Source organism: Dermacentor andersoni, chromosome 3, assembly GCF_023375885.2.
Source record: "Dermacentor andersoni chromosome 3, qqDerAnde1_hic_scaffold, whole genome shotgun sequence".
Lineage (NCBI taxonomy): Eukaryota > Metazoa > Arthropoda > Arachnida > Ixodida > Ixodidae > Dermacentor > Dermacentor andersoni.
The window spans coordinates 20,247,654-20,262,710 of record NC_092816.1 but is presented as its reverse complement, the minus strand read 5'-3'; the positions used below and the strand labels follow the sequence as shown (position 1 = coordinate 20,262,710).

Below are 15,057 nucleotides of genomic sequence, written 5' to 3'. Positions count from 1 at the left end.
GCATGCAAATGGCAACTTGTAAATAACGGCGTATGCGCATTCAACAAAGCATCGCACGTGTTCCTTTTCACATTCCAGTTTTTCACATCTTTTTTGTTTCCTCTGAAGCAAAAAGCTGAGAGTCTGCCGCGGCTTGTGTTTTTTTGTTCTCTGCGCAGATTCTTGTTCCAATATATTGCCGTTCAAGTGCGATAAACACTGGCTGTTAGTCAGAGCTGTAGTCTGTCCTCTTTACTTTGTCCTGTCTGGAGCATTGTTCGGTTACCTCCTAATCATACTTGATACGCTGCGTTTGATAGCTCGGCGAACTTAGCGCAAGACTCCTAGTAGCTTTTCTAACACGCTGGAGCGAAGTATCAGTTTTGGACAGCTGAGCAAACCAATTGCTAGTTCAGCTGAGCAAACCAATTGCTAGTTAACTGCTATAGTCACTAAATGTTCATTCAAATGACAATTTACTGTTTTTGGTAGGAATGCTCGCCGTAATCAGAAATAAAGGAGAACAAGTAATAGTTTTGCTTCGTGTCGTGTGGTGTCTGGGTTTTGTGGTGCGCCTACTGACGACGTTGCAGATGTGTTTCAGGTGTAACATTTACGTATGTAAATTTATGCAAAGCTAAATGCATGGAAAAGGAGAAAATGTTACGGTTTGTCATCCACTGAACCAATTTTGGTGAGGGTTGTAGTACTTATTAGAAAAGGTTAAGTTATACACACAGTTTGAAATAAATTCTTAGTCTACATTTTATTATTTTGCAAGAGTTGCAGGAAATAAAAACATAGAACAAATAAGAAGAACGTGTAACTCCCCGATGAAAACAGGTATCACAGTACTGTGAACGGCATAAACGTCTACAATTTGCGAATATACTTTTGCAGAACACTCATAAACAACATAACGATATCACGTAAGCTATAACCTAACTAGCCCGCCTTATGTGTCGGCTTTGCACGCTTTTACAGAGTCAGTTTACAGAATCGCAATATGTTTTTGACGCGGAGTTACGAAGTTGTAAACTTGGTGCTTCTATTTACTTCAAGTTTACCGCTGTTAGACAATTTTGCCAGAAATTTTGAGGCAGTAATTAAAGGTATTGCTTCGAGCAGTCGGTTAAGTTTAATTTCGTTTCTTTAATGCAACAGGCTGCTCAAAGACGTTGTTTCTGCATGTCATGTTTATTTGACATGGAAAATCCGAGTCAACCCTGAGATAAAGCTTTATTTGATGTGCAGGTTGGGATAACCTCGATCTAAAGGAGAAGATAGCGAATTTATTCCGTGTCCTTACGTCATCGCTCTGTTCTCTATGACCGCCCCTTACATCAGTATTATGTTCTTTCAGTACAGGACTGCGGCATCCTCTTGCTCTTTTGCTTTCTAGATAAGAAGTAAAGTTCATCGAACTATGGCTAACCTTCTTTCCCAGCAAAAGCTCAAATTAATTTTCTTTCAAGGCAGTGATGAAGATTAGCAGAAAACTTCGTTGTTTATTTGATCCATTGGAATATAGTTTCGCTGGTAATGGAGCAGCGGCTTTGTCTCAACCTCGGGCGTTTCAACGTGCATACCTTGCTCCACCAAGTCGGTTCAGCCTAAAGGACATTAAAGAGCAACACCGAATTTGCGTGTTCAGCAGAGGTACTATATTTCGAGACTCGTTTCTCATTTGTTGGAATGAAGTTTGGTTATTATCAGGTAAAATTAAGGCGCGCATTTCCCTTTTTGAACATCGCGCCCGAACCGCAGCACCGGTGTGTTGGTGCGTTGTATTAGCGTTATACGTCAGCACCAGTATGATAGTCCATGCTGTTAGTAAAGGCAAGCGCCGGTGTGATTGCATGTTAGCACGGTGTCACGAATTTCAACGTATTATTGGATGTTCAGACTGATTTCGTTTATTAAAAAATGTTCTCGAAACTCACTACGTTCAGCCTTTCTTTTTTAAGAATGTAAAATAATTATTTCCTATCATTAAGCGCAAACCCGTGCAGGTGATGCCAAAATGCACGACGTCAAAAAGGAGTTAGAGCGGGAACTTCGATTTGGCGTTGCCATTCGTCTTTGCATCTGTTCTGTTTACTAATACTTCGCTAATGGCGTGAATGGCATCTCCTTTGGCGTTTTCAGACACATAATTTAGCTGTATAGCCCAACTTAATATACCTTTTTTGAGTCCTTTTAACACGCAGCTCAAGCTAAACTTCTCGCTCGTTTCATTCTTTCGATAGGGCGGGCCGTCACGTTTAAGTTATACTTTGATATAGATGTTGCTTACCTCAGCATACCACGCTTCGGCGTTTCGAGGGTGCAGCTAAACAGAAAATACTGTACTGAAAGCCCAGCGAATACTAGGTGTGAATGCTGCTTGCACTGAACATCAGTTCAGCCATCATTCGAGTTCGGCGTCGCCCGATAAGTTGTATGTCATTTGCAATATGAAGACGAACGATCAGGAGCACCGTGGCGCTTCCCTTCTATTTGCAGGTCAACGCTTCGCCCTTCAAGAGGAAAAAGTGGTGATATCCACAGTACTGCGTCACTTCCGCTTGCACAGCCCCGATCACCGCGACACCATACGCCTCACGTGGGAGCTGGTGCTGAGGCCGGTGGACGGACTTCGGGTGCAGTTCCTTCCGAGGAAGTCGGCGTAGCCGTTTCGTGGAAGCCCGGGCCCGGTTCTTCACAACGCTGCCTTCAACGCGCACGCTCAATACAGAGGTCTCATCCGTCCAAGTGGAGCTGGGCGACGTCCACACAGCCAAAGGAAACACCACATGGAGGACTGCTTTCAGTGTTGTGTATTGGACCAAAGTTGTACGAACGCTGCCAACGCAGTGATGCCGACACGAGTGTTCTCTGCATTGTCCGTGCTGATAAAAGTCCCGCCTCAAAACGGTGCTGCCCACAAAAGACACTTAACCACACGCTTCTTGTCTCTATCGAGGGCCTAAAGGACGCCTAAAAGCACCTTTGTCACATGTGAAGAACGCCTCGGTAGAAAGACGGGGGACTTCCTTGTGCTACGCGTGAGCGGGAAAAATACGAACTTTTATGTCCATCTTAGTGTCTAGTGTATGTGACCCCGGTTCGTGTTTGCCTACTCTTGTTTTTTTGTCATTGCCGATGCTATGTCCAGTCATTATGGGTCATTCCTAAGCATTATTGGGCGATCACCGATTGTAGCGCATGTCAGCCGCTCGAGTGCCGCACGAGTCACACCCTGTTCACACGGAGACATCTTGTGAAGTATATGCAATGTTCATTTGCTGCGCTGTTGTACCCGCTAAAACGAAGCTTTCTTGAGCCGTCCTAATGGGTATAGCTATCCTTAAGGCGTCACGTGAGTCGTAATACGACGTAGACAAGCTGAAGAAATGCTGTAGACACGCTGTATAGACATTGTGTCCTTTCATTAACTGGCATTTTTTGCAATAAAACGTCACACATTCCTTATTCCTTATATGCACTGGCCGACCCTTAATTTCAATATATCTAGTTAATAATTTCGCTTCAACTTGTTCCTCGAAATTCTCTTTATATTCTTGATTTCTTCCACCTCCAGATTCTTGCCCGATCCTCCAAAGTGGGCGGCGCAAATTACAGTAACGAACGACCAACCAGCCAACTCTATGCAGTACTGCTATTCCTACCGAACGCTACGGACAGTATTCGACAACCATTGTCTGAAGTATCGAGGCGCGTATCTGAAGTATCGATACCTGTCGTTATCGCTGCCGTGCGGCAGAAGCGAGCGCCACTTCAAGGCGTCATGTTTGCTAGAACATCGTATGTGTATGTTCGATTTACCTGATGCAAGTGCGAGGACATCATGGCGTGTTGGCACCCGATTCGGGCGCCCCATGAAAGCTGTGTTAAACCTTTCCTTCGTATCAGTGCAATAAAGATTGAGCGACAACACCATGTATTCTTTTTTACGTGGCAAGTGCGTTTGTAACCGCATTTGATGCACAGCACGTACAGGTTCGTCCCGTTTTGATTGCGCTTTATTAATGTGAAAGCAATATATGCCGCATAAAGCTGAAACCAACGTGACCAAGTGATGACGTCATGTTCCCGGCGCTAGACCTGCTGCGGCTCCCACTGCGGAATACCACAGACGCCGTGGCCCACCCCAATATTGAATTTGCCCAATTAGAAAAAAGAGTTGGCCCACGTTCAAAACCAACCTGGTCCAATCCAAAATTGACTTGGCCCAGCCTGAAAACTGACATTGCCCAATTCATGCACATGACCAAGTGAAAAATATTGCGCCGAAGAGTCGTACTGCTTGCGCATGCAATGCAGGTAAGGAGACTTAAGTGCCTCTGTAATTTCTTTCCTCGCGGTCTTATCTCTAAGCTTTGTTACCGTAGCTTTGGTTTGGTCAGGTCAGGTTAGATTAGATTGGGTTGAGTCTGTCATATTGTTCTGCAATGTTTCACGCCATTGGAGCTGGAAGCACATGTTTGTCCAAGACATCATTTTTGCTAATGCTGCAGCTGGAAGCATTGTGTTTTGTGTGCTGTACGTGGTTGTAGGGTGCGTAGAAAGCTACGAATGCGAATGTGGTCAAGTTAGGTCTCTTAGCTTTGCAAGCTTCCCGCCATTGGAGCCGGAGGCATTGTGCATGTGCTCTGGACTTTGAAGCGTCTACCATTCCGTGCAAAATACCGTTATTTGCTTTCTTTCCTTTTTACCTGTACGTAAGGGAACGACACGGTCTATCTTGAAACATCATTCAAACGTGCCTCACGTGTCGGGAAAGTGCTTAAACAAGGACAACGTAAGCGCTTTTTAATAGTTTTTTTTTACGTGGCATCTGAATAATGGCAGCTTTTGCATTAGGCGCCCAGCGAACGCGCCGTGATATGATATGTACAGCGGCCTGCAGCGGCCGCCAGCGAGAACGCTGCGCACTCTGGCGCGCTGCAGGCGCTGACGCGTGATGTGGCGCGCCCTGCCGCCGCAGCAGACGGCGCCACGCGTCTTCACGCGTTGCCGAGCTGCGGCAGCGGCGGCGGCGCGCCGGCCAACGGCGCCTCGAGCTCCATGGGCGGCTTGAGCTTGTCGAAGTACTTGATCTCGATGGTGCCGAAGTCGACCATCTTTCTCTCGCGCGCGTAGCCCAGGTAGATCTCGCCCAGCGACATGTCGTTCACCAGGTAGTCGCCGAACTTGAGGCGCTTCTTGAGCGTCTCCAGGCCTTCAAACACCTCGCTCCAGTAGATGGCGTCATCCCGGATGCGGAACCAGACCTGGTCCTGCGGTGGTGCGCGCAGGAAACATTTGATCCGAATTTGCCGTAAATTACTCGCGTAACGGCCTCGAACTTCGTCGGCCGTGTTGCGTACGCTGGCCTGCTCGAAACTTCGAAGCAGCCTAGGCAGCCCCTTCGCCGTCCTTCTAATGCGTGCGTGCGCGTGTCTGAGGAACAGCTTACCTTTTAATTTCGTGTAGCAATCCTGTTTCTTCAGGTGGATTACTAAAATAGCGGACATGACTTCAATAAGAAATCGAAACGTTCAGTTAGCTAACAAATTTCTATCAATCTTCTATTTTTCGGGTACATGTTCCAATCGCAAAAAGTTAAGCCAGATATCAGTAATGAGCGACTTCCTTTTGACCTCACCCAGTCGTGTCCCAGGTTAGAATATTCGGTGAAAAAGAAAAGGTGCGGGGGGCGGGAGGGAGGCTAGGGGCAAGGACAAGAGCCGACATAAACGGGGCAAGAATTTGTCCTCTCTCTTGAGTGCCTTTTTCATTTCTTTTGCACATATTTTCGCCAATTTGTTCAATATGAAGCCTGTTAACAACAAGACCTAAAATCCCAAAGCTACCTATCTCCTAAATTTGCTGGAAATGCTGGAATATGCTTGATTGGTGTTACACATAGCATCGTCCCGCAGTTAGCGGAGCTAGGTGGCTCTTGAAGAAATAATAATTGGAACACAAATGAACACAGCAGTTTGTCACAACTATTGTCCGCCTGCTCAGTAATCCCCTTGAAGTGGCTTGAAATTGCTGAGTTACCAAAGTGTGGACACATGTAATGTTTGTACCAACTGTATTTTGTAGGTAACACTCGATAGCATTCCTTGTGCAAGTGCCTTGATGTACAGGGCTATAGCTAGCACAGGCGATCTCGTTGATTTGCTTGCCACGTCAAATTAATGAAACCATGTAAGCAGGAGGCCAGACGTCTGCTCTCAAATATTATACGTGACGTCTTCAGCTGAAATGATGTTGCTCATCCGCCGGCATGGCAACGCGTATGAGTGGCAGGCTGGCCAGAAACTCCCTGTGCTAGGTGCATAGTACACAAACTCATATGCCCAAGAAAGTGGACAGGAGGACGGGATGTGGGTACGGCTCCGACCTGCGACAAGTTGCCTCTTCGTCCAATTTCTGCTATATGCTTTCCACGGCTTGTCTGTTGGCCTCATGTGGTTGTAGTGCAAAAAAAAAAAAAAATCGAGCCTTTCGGTTCTTCTTGCGAGAGCGTATAGCACAAAGCAGTAAACGATGACAGACAAGCCCCGCCCCACTATTCCCACTTTCCCTCTTTTTTGTTCCTTAGCTTTCGTAGCTTCCTGCGCCTATTTTTTATCTGGCCTTCTCACTTTCGTTTAACCAGAATATTTTACTGTCGAACCATCTTTCGGCACAGCCCGGGCATGCGACAAGAACATGCTGAGCGAGTATCCTTTTCGATCACTCGCCAGTTCCCCCGCAGTCACTGCAAATGATGGCTGCCAGCTAGTGGCGCTCCAAATTCTGGTTTATATAAATGGCGGCGCATCACAACAAACCTCAGTCGGGAGTCAGCGCTTGTGCTTGTCTGTCGTCGTCTCGTTCGCTGCTTCGCGCTGTACGCATTGGGGGCAAAAGTAGTGGGATACCAACTATAGCCCAATCCGCTGCATAACCCTCGGTTCCTTTGATTCTTTGCGCTCATCACTCAAACATATGTTCCATTACATTTGCAGACATGCACAGGCAGCTTTAGATCTGTGTGTATACGGACGGCTGTCGAAATACAGCCGCCGCAGCCGGGATTTCATGCCGCGGCCTCATGCCTATAGCAGCGCAACGCCATAGCCACTTGGCTAACATGGTGGATAAATTCTCCTAATATTCTGCCTTGTGTCGCTGGAATTTGTTGTTTTGTTCTTTATCACTGAAGGAACATTAAAAAAAATCCTCAACTGCTGAGAGCCCATGTCTGGCTTTGGAAACATTTTCTGTGATGACGTATGTCGGTAACATAAATGATCAATTTTGTATTGGGCACGTCTCATTCGACGGTGTCTGCTCCTTTGAGCTCGGAGATCACGTGGTCCCAACCTACTATTCGTGATGCGAATGGGCAGCGCGACACAACGGGGAGCAAATGAAAACAAGAGCACACATGATATCTGTGCCATGATAGAGCGCCTACTCACTTACCTATACCTTCTAGGTGCCTCTTCAACCCTGCTTGTTTTAACGCGAAACATTCTTTGCCTCATTGTTGACACTTTGCGGTGGGTAGGTGGGTGCCTGTCTCACATCGCTTAAAAAAAAAAAAAAAGCCGCAGTTTTCGCCCGAAAGGCGAAACATCGACTGCGATAGCAAATTGGTAGACAGCTACACGAAGTAAGGATAGTAATTTTATCAGCCGTATAAACTTGCAGACATTCGCTTACTAACTGAATTAACAAGCATGGTGTCAGCGCGCACAAGCAAACATGAATACATCACACTCGATGAGCGCGGACACTCGCTGTCAAAACGCTGGTGAGAGCAAGCGCGGCAACAGCAGCGAGCGAAACGACCTTCGTGCTCACGCTTAAAAAAGTTTGCACCCTTTCATTTGGGGCGTATCTTGGCCAAAACAATAATTGTCATCTGTCTTGTCGCGAAGGGCATTCGCGTTATCAGCGTGACATAGCATTCTCGACGGGAAAGTAGCGAGCGCAGAGTTTTCAAAAAAAGAAACGCTGATGACGACTATCGTTGTGCACTCACTCTACACTCTAAAAACAGTTGCACCTTTTGGGGTGTATATTTGTCCCACAACAATAATCGTCATCTGTCTTGCCCGCGTTTCCTTTCTTTAACGCTGCGAGCCCGGTACTTCCCAGTCACGAACGGCATGCGCGTTATCAGTGTGACGTAGCATTCCCGACAGGAATGTAGCGAGTGCCGAGTTTTCAAGAAAGGAAACGCAAGCAAGGCAGATGACGATTATTGCTGTGGGACAAATATACACCCCAAAGGGTGCAAACTGTTTTTAGAGTGTAAGAACAGTTTACACCCTTTGGAGTGCCCCTTCTGCCACACAACGATAATCGTCATCTGTCTTGCCCGCATTTCCTTTCTTGAAAACGCTGCGCTCGTTACTTTCCTGTCGGGAATGCTACACTCTAGAACAGTTTACACCCTTTGGCTTGCCCCTGCCACACAACAATAATCGTCATCTGCCTTGATGCGTTTCGTTTCTTTAACGCTGCGAGCACGGAACTTTCCAGTAACGAACGGCACGCGCGTTATCAGAAGGGGCACTCCAAAGGGTGTAAACCGTTCTATGCTGATAACGCGCGTGCCGTTCGTTACTGGAAAGTTCCGGGCTCGCAGCGTTAAAGAAAGGAAACGCATCAAGGCAGATGACGATTATTGTTATGTGGCAGAAGGGGCACGCCAAAGGGTGTAAACTGTTCTTAGAGTGTATGTCATGCTGATAACGCGCATGCCGTTCGTTACTGGAAAGTACCGGGCTCGCCGCGTTAAAGAAAGGAAATGCGGACAAGACAGATGACGATTATCGTTGTGTGGCAAATATACACCCCAAATGGTGCAACTGTTTTAACACTTAGAAAAATTTAAACCCTTTGGGGTTTATCTTCTCCCACAACGATAATCGTCATTTGTCTTGCCCGCGTTTCCTTTCTTTAACGCTGCGAGCCCGACACTTCCCAGACACGAACGACATGCGCGTTATCAGTGTGACGCATCATTCTCGACAGGAAAGTAGCAAGCGCCGAGTTTTCAAGAAAGGAAACGCAAGCAAGGCAGATGACGATTATTGTGGGACAAATATACGCCCCAAAGGGTGCCACCGTTTTAAGAGTGTTAAGGGTACTTTCTATCGCTTCAATGCAAGAGCGGCGAGAACACAGCGTGCACAAAGATATGAGCCGTCTTTTCAAGATGCAGCGCGCGCGACCGCGCACGGCCGTGCAAAGTACGCACTTGTTAGCGGAGTCGAAGCCGGCCCCCCTCCCTCCATCGCTGCCTCCGCGCTGCAAGTTATGCGAAGTCATGCTCGGGCGCGTGTGAGCAGGTTCACATTACTGGCTGATTATCAGTTCGGTAAGATCAAAAGCTGTTCATTTGGAACGCTCGTGTATTAGGAATACATGTGAGTTCTTTACCATGGCTATATATTTGTTTAGATAACCGAAATTTTCTATCTTGTTACCATTTCAAATTTTTACCACGAGTATACAATAGGGAAATGAAGTCAGGCAAGTCAGTTGGACTATTTCTGTACCGATAACAGTTCACAGAAGCTGACGTATGCGGCAGAACTCTTACGACTCGCGCAAGCGTTCGGTCATAGTAAAGCGCTCACGAGGCAACGAGGCAGCAGTCAGCACATATGCACCTTTCGGACTTCGGCGATCACGGAGTTGGGGAACATGTCGCCGACGGCGCGCGAGATCAGCTTGGAGACCTTCTTTCCGTGCTGGTCACTGCTCATCTTGATGACCACATTGCAGCGCTGGCCGCACGTCTGCTTGATGTCCACCGTGCGGCCCAGCACCATGAAGCTCCCGTACGAAAGGATGGCCAGCCGGTCACAGAATATGTCGCTCTCGGACATACTGCGGCCACAGCCAGTGCGTGAATTAGAAAGGATGGATGTGCTGGGAGAGGTCCACGAATGCCACCATTTGTTTATTGCCTCGATTGTTGTATTTAGTTCTGGGCTTACGTACGGAGTGAGGAACTTCTTGTCAAAAAACAGACCTTCCAGTAAACTTACCCGATATTGATTTTTGCTTGCCCTTCTGTGCCATATTTTTACGCTGGCACTGTTGAGCCGTGAGCAGCATGCATAGATAGATAGATAGATAGATAGATAGATAGATAGATAGATAGATAGATAGATAGATAGATAGATAGATAGATAGATAGATAGATAGATAGATAGATAGATAGACAGACAGACAGACAGACAGACAGACAGACAGACAGACAGACAGACAGACAGACAGACAGACAGACAGACAGACAGACAGACAGACAGACAGACAGACAGACAGACAGACAGACAGACAGATAGATAGATAGATAGATAGATAGATAGATAGATAGATAGATAGATAGATAGATAGATAGATAGATAGATAGATAGATAGATAGATAGATAGATAGATAGATAGATAGATAGATAGATAGATAGATGCGAAAGCTACAAGAAGGGGCCCTATTCTGTAACGGTTCGCTTCGGAAGCGTACGGTCTGGCTGTTACATCTGGGTTACGTCACTAGAAGAGTGGGACGTCGCGGCGCGAGGGAGACCAATGAACGAGCGGCGTTCTGCCGCAAGGTCACGTCATCATTTTTGTTTGTCAGTCATTATTTTGTCCGCCTTAAGAAGGTCACCAGCCGTGGCTGAGCTTCTTATGGCGGACGATTGCGACGAGAGTTCCGTCCACACATCCCACAACTTCGTTAATCTTGCTGCGGTCAAGGAAGCGTTCTTGACGGCGGCTTTCTCCTGCAGCGTGGAGAGAAATCTCACACCCCTTTATCTTTTCCCTCAACCATAATCACCTTAGCGACGACGGTAATGATGCGACTGACTGGCGGTTGCGGCAACCCAACAGCTTCTACATTCCAGACGCACCGCTGAAAACAAGCCGTAGCAAAAAAAAAAAAAAAAGAAAGGAAAGAAAGAAAAACGTAGCGCGCACAGCACTTTCGTAGCACTATCAACGATAGTAAACCTTGTGGTCCGCGATATCCAAGCTCGTCGCAAATTCATCGCATTCTGTTTTTGGGGCGCCTAAAAAGCCTTCGGAACTCACCTTAAGCTCATGTTGAACGCGGCGCGATTGCCTCTCGTCACGTCGTTATCTTTGGCCAACGCTCGCCAGCAACATAACCAAAGAAGCCACTATCGGTGCCCCTCTCGTAACGCCGGCCAGCGCGAGACTAGCAGACGGCCACGGTTGCCGTAGCAACCCTCGATATCATGCTCGCGGACGAGCGCGACCTTCGAGCTAACCACTTCTCCGCGGTTATTCTCGTAGTAGACGATAGGTTCCTGCCCAAATGATTGACAACCTGTGTGGCGATAACAAAATTTGTAGTCGCGCCTACGAGTGATGACGACAACGAAGCGCCGATCAATGGCGTTCGTGAGAGCGAACTCGTTCCAAAGCGGACCGTTACAAAATACGGTCATACTGCGGCACGAAAAAAAGAAAAAAAAGAAAAGAAAACAGGCAGAGGGACAGAGAAAAGCATAAGTCATGCAGCCTAATTTTCAAGTACGCTGTTATATCTTGCTGCCTTGTTCATTTGATTTTTTGATCTCTCAGTTTATTGTAGTTTGTGTAGTGCAAACTCTGCTATGATTCTCCCCCTCTCTTCTTTTTATATTTGTAACGTGTTGCTTCAATAAATTTCAGTTGATAGTGCAGCGGTTATTCTTTCTGTTTATATGCCTGTCTGTGTGCGTTTCTTTATTATTATTTTTCGCGCTGTTTGTAACTTTCCTGAAAATGAAGGCCTACCAACTCGCCCAACTTTCGCTACTTTTGAATAAATAGATATTTTCTCTTTGTAAGCGGCGGTGAGTGGTGTCGCATTGTCATAAAGGCAAATTTACGAGTTTCATAATTTTATTAATTCTCTGGCAGTTCTGCTCCGACGCCTTTCTGCGCCAATCCTGCTGCATTTTACACCAGACATCAACGAGGAGCGTCTCCAGCCGCCGCGAATTACAAACAGGAGCGGTTGCACAATAGCTCACTGTTGCACAGTTTTACGGAAAAGCGTTCTTGTTATAGTACAATGCCGCAGGCAACCAGCAGGGTTTTACCACGACACAAACGTTTCCAAAATCTGAGACTAGAAATCACGAGAGCAACGATATCATTCATCACGGAAATTTTTATGTATCCAAGAGCACGTAAAGTTTCAACTGTGGGAGTCAATGGTAATGGCCAAAGTCTGCAGACGTCTCTTTCGAAGAAAAAACTGACTTTTGCAATGAATTATACGGCGAATAAACAGGAGCTCTACGGAAATATCGTTATAAAAATGCGCTCTTGAACGATATAAAAAGGTGTGCGAGTTTTCACAGTAACCACAACACTTGGAAGGATCGACAGCGTGTTTTAATATCATAAATGTGAAACACAGATTACGTCGATATAGAAGACCGCTGACGTATCTGACTCGGATAAAATCTGTTGTGTTTAATTATAAAAAATTGTAGTACGCTTAATCTTCGCCTTTAAGAGTGGAACGCGATCGCCTTCAAAGATCCCTGAATGCTCCTCACGCTTCCCGCTAACTGCAGCTTATGTAACCGTAATGTTTACCGGTAAACGCTGGCGGCGAACGCTGAACGAAGGTGAGCTTTTTGGTAGAAACGCGGCCTCTTGCGTAGACCGATCCCGGAGGTAGTGCACAGCCGTGCCAAAAAAAATTGACATTTTCGGGTTTTTGTTATTGTTTGGCACTTTTAACATTTCAGTTTGAGAAGATTTAACATAAAAGGCATGCGATGTCGGTGTTTTGTTTAATGACATTTCTTTGTAGGGCTGTCATTCTCAAAATTCAGAGGAATAACTTTGTCAAGAATGTAAGACAAGGTATGAGCCACTTTAGTGATAGAATGGCGTGACAATACACCCCGCATATACCGCATGTCATATAGCAGGGCGTGGCATATACATATACCCAAATACATACGGAAATGTTCTCTTACGGACAACTCCGCCGGCGCCGACACCTGCATTGGATTTTTTGCGACACGGGGCCCTTGACGCTCTCGCGCTAAAACTTGGAGTTCCAGCGACTAGTCCAGCGCGGCATTTTTGACCTGGCACTAACTTGTTTTTTCCTCTTTATTTTTAACGCGACAGCGAGCTCGTGTCGCAGAAAAGCCGGTGTCATCGGCGCCGGCGGCGTTGGCCGTGAGCGAAAAATCCCTGAAGGCAATTCATAAATAAATACAACTTGCAAGATGGGCTAGGTGAGAATCGAACCAGGGTCTCCGGAGTGTGAGACGGAGACGCTACCACTCAGCCATGAGTTCGATAGTTCAAAGCGGGACAAAAGCGCCTCTAGTGAATGCGGTGTTGCCTTAGAAGCGTGCCGTAGAAAGTTATAAAGCGGTGTATATCAGTAATTATGAGCATGTAAATTACAGAAGTCGCAGTTAAACGAGTAGCGAAGTACGTTTCCGCTACATTTCTTCTGCGCTTAGCGCACGCGCAGAGCCATCTTGCGACAAACACAGAAGACCCCCTCCTCGCAATGTACGGCGCTGCCCCGACAGGTGGCGCGCCACTCGCCCGCTTCTCCCCTTCGTCTCGTCAAGAGCATGCCGAGCGAATGAGTAGGCGGTGAGAACGGGGTGCGATAACGCTATCGCGTTCCACACTTCAAGGCGAAGCTTAAGCGTTCTCCAATTTTTTTTTTTTTTTGCAATTGCCGAAAATAGATTAAGACACGAAGTTTACAGCTGTGTAAATGAGCAACGAAAAGATAGCTAGCTCTATTCTGTAAGCTAGAACTTTAGGGCATCTAGAACGGACAATTATAACATTGCATTAGACTGCATGAGCTGGTTTATTTGTTTACGAGAAGGAAAAAAATACCGCAATTTTGTCCGACTAGGACACCCTAGTGGATTAAGGTAAAAAAACTGTGATACCCAATTTCGTTGCAATGTTACAGTACTAAAAGCTCGACTTATCTTTTTTTGTAATTTACGGTTTTCAGCTATCTTGTGCCTACAAATACAGGTCCTAAGTATTAAATCTGCTCCAGATATTTATCAGAACTGTGTATTTAATTACAACGAATTTTATTCAAATGCACTAGGAAGTTTACCAAATATTCTGCTCAAAACATTCAGCAGAAGTTGATGTTTTCTTTAATGAAACAAATTTTATTCACATCGGTAAGAACTTCACTAGATGAAGCATTTTTTTTTTACTATGTATCTGAAAGTAGAAGCATCATCTTCATTTTCTGGCCGAATCCACGCTTGTATAGTAAGCGGGTCACAACAGCAGCCGCACACCACAGCAGGTCTGCACGTTTTGAACTGAACGTCACGTCAAAGAGCCAATCCACAATCAAGCTCTGGAAAAAAATATATCACGCTAATTGTCGCCACCGTTGCGTCACAGCCTTTTCATGGGCTCTGACCTTATGGCGTGATTTTGCAGCTTAAAACGCTTACTAGGGTTGAGGATGGGGCGAGTTGGTATTGCATTCTAAAACTGGTACAGCGTAACATAGAAAGAAAGAAACAATTGGAAGTCGGCGCTCTGTCCCTTCATTTGGCCGGCTCGGCTTCTTTCTTCCTTTCTATGTTGCGCTGTACCAGCTTTAGATCGAAAACGCTTAGGTCTTCAGCTATTGATAAGCTGTCTGCTCGTACAGTGCAGGAAAGGAAAGCAGGCGACTCATTGGCACTTTCCTCGTCAGTTCCCCGCCTTGAACCTTACTCAACAAACTTTTGAAAACTTAACCCACGTACGTCTATAAATCGTTCCTATTTGTTCCCATAGTATTTCGTCTTTCTCAATTTTTTATCTGGATGGAATGTGGCGGCAGTTTCTTTGTGACATCGTGCTCTGCAGTTTGTCTACAGCGACATGTTTTTATTCTGGCAAGTTGAAAAAATCATTTAGCATTTATCTCACTCACTCACTCACTCACTCAATCACTCACTCACTCATTCACTCACTCACTCACTCACTCACTCACTCACTCACTCACTCACTCACCTCACTCACACACTCACTCATTCACTCACTCAC

General features: G+C 46.1%; 2 protein-coding genes across 7 annotated transcripts in view; one reads left to right on the top strand and one right to left on the bottom strand.

Moving 5' to 3' along the window:
* LOC126519584 (cytochrome P450 4V2-like) overlaps nucleotides 1-3,918 on the top strand; it is a 44,780-nt gene extending 40,862 nt beyond the window's left edge. For all 3 annotated transcript variants that reach the window (XM_072287084.1, XM_050168981.3, XM_055065531.2), the window contains exon 11: nucleotides 2,485-3,918. In XM_072287084.1, coding sequence (XP_072143185.1) covers nucleotides 2,485-2,651 — 167 coding nt within the window. In that variant the 3' untranslated portion in view covers nucleotides 2,652-3,918. The remainder of the gene's footprint in view (nucleotides 1-2,484) is intronic.
* The window catches only part of LOC126519495 (phospholipid-transporting ATPase ABCA3-like), a 35,007-nt gene continuing 23,666 nt past the window's right edge, over nucleotides 3,717-15,057 (bottom strand). For 3 of the 4 annotated variants that reach the window (XM_072287082.1, XM_072287081.1, XM_050168976.3), the window contains 2 exons: nucleotides 9,648-9,867; nucleotides 3,717-5,261 (listed from right to left, as the gene is read on the bottom strand). In XM_072287082.1, coding sequence (XP_072143183.1) covers nucleotides 4,989-5,261; nucleotides 9,648-9,867 — 493 coding nt within the window. In that variant the 3' untranslated portion in view covers nucleotides 3,717-4,988. The remainder of the gene's footprint in view (nucleotides 5,262-9,647; nucleotides 9,868-15,057) is intronic. The other variant, XM_072287083.1, reaches the window with a different exon arrangement.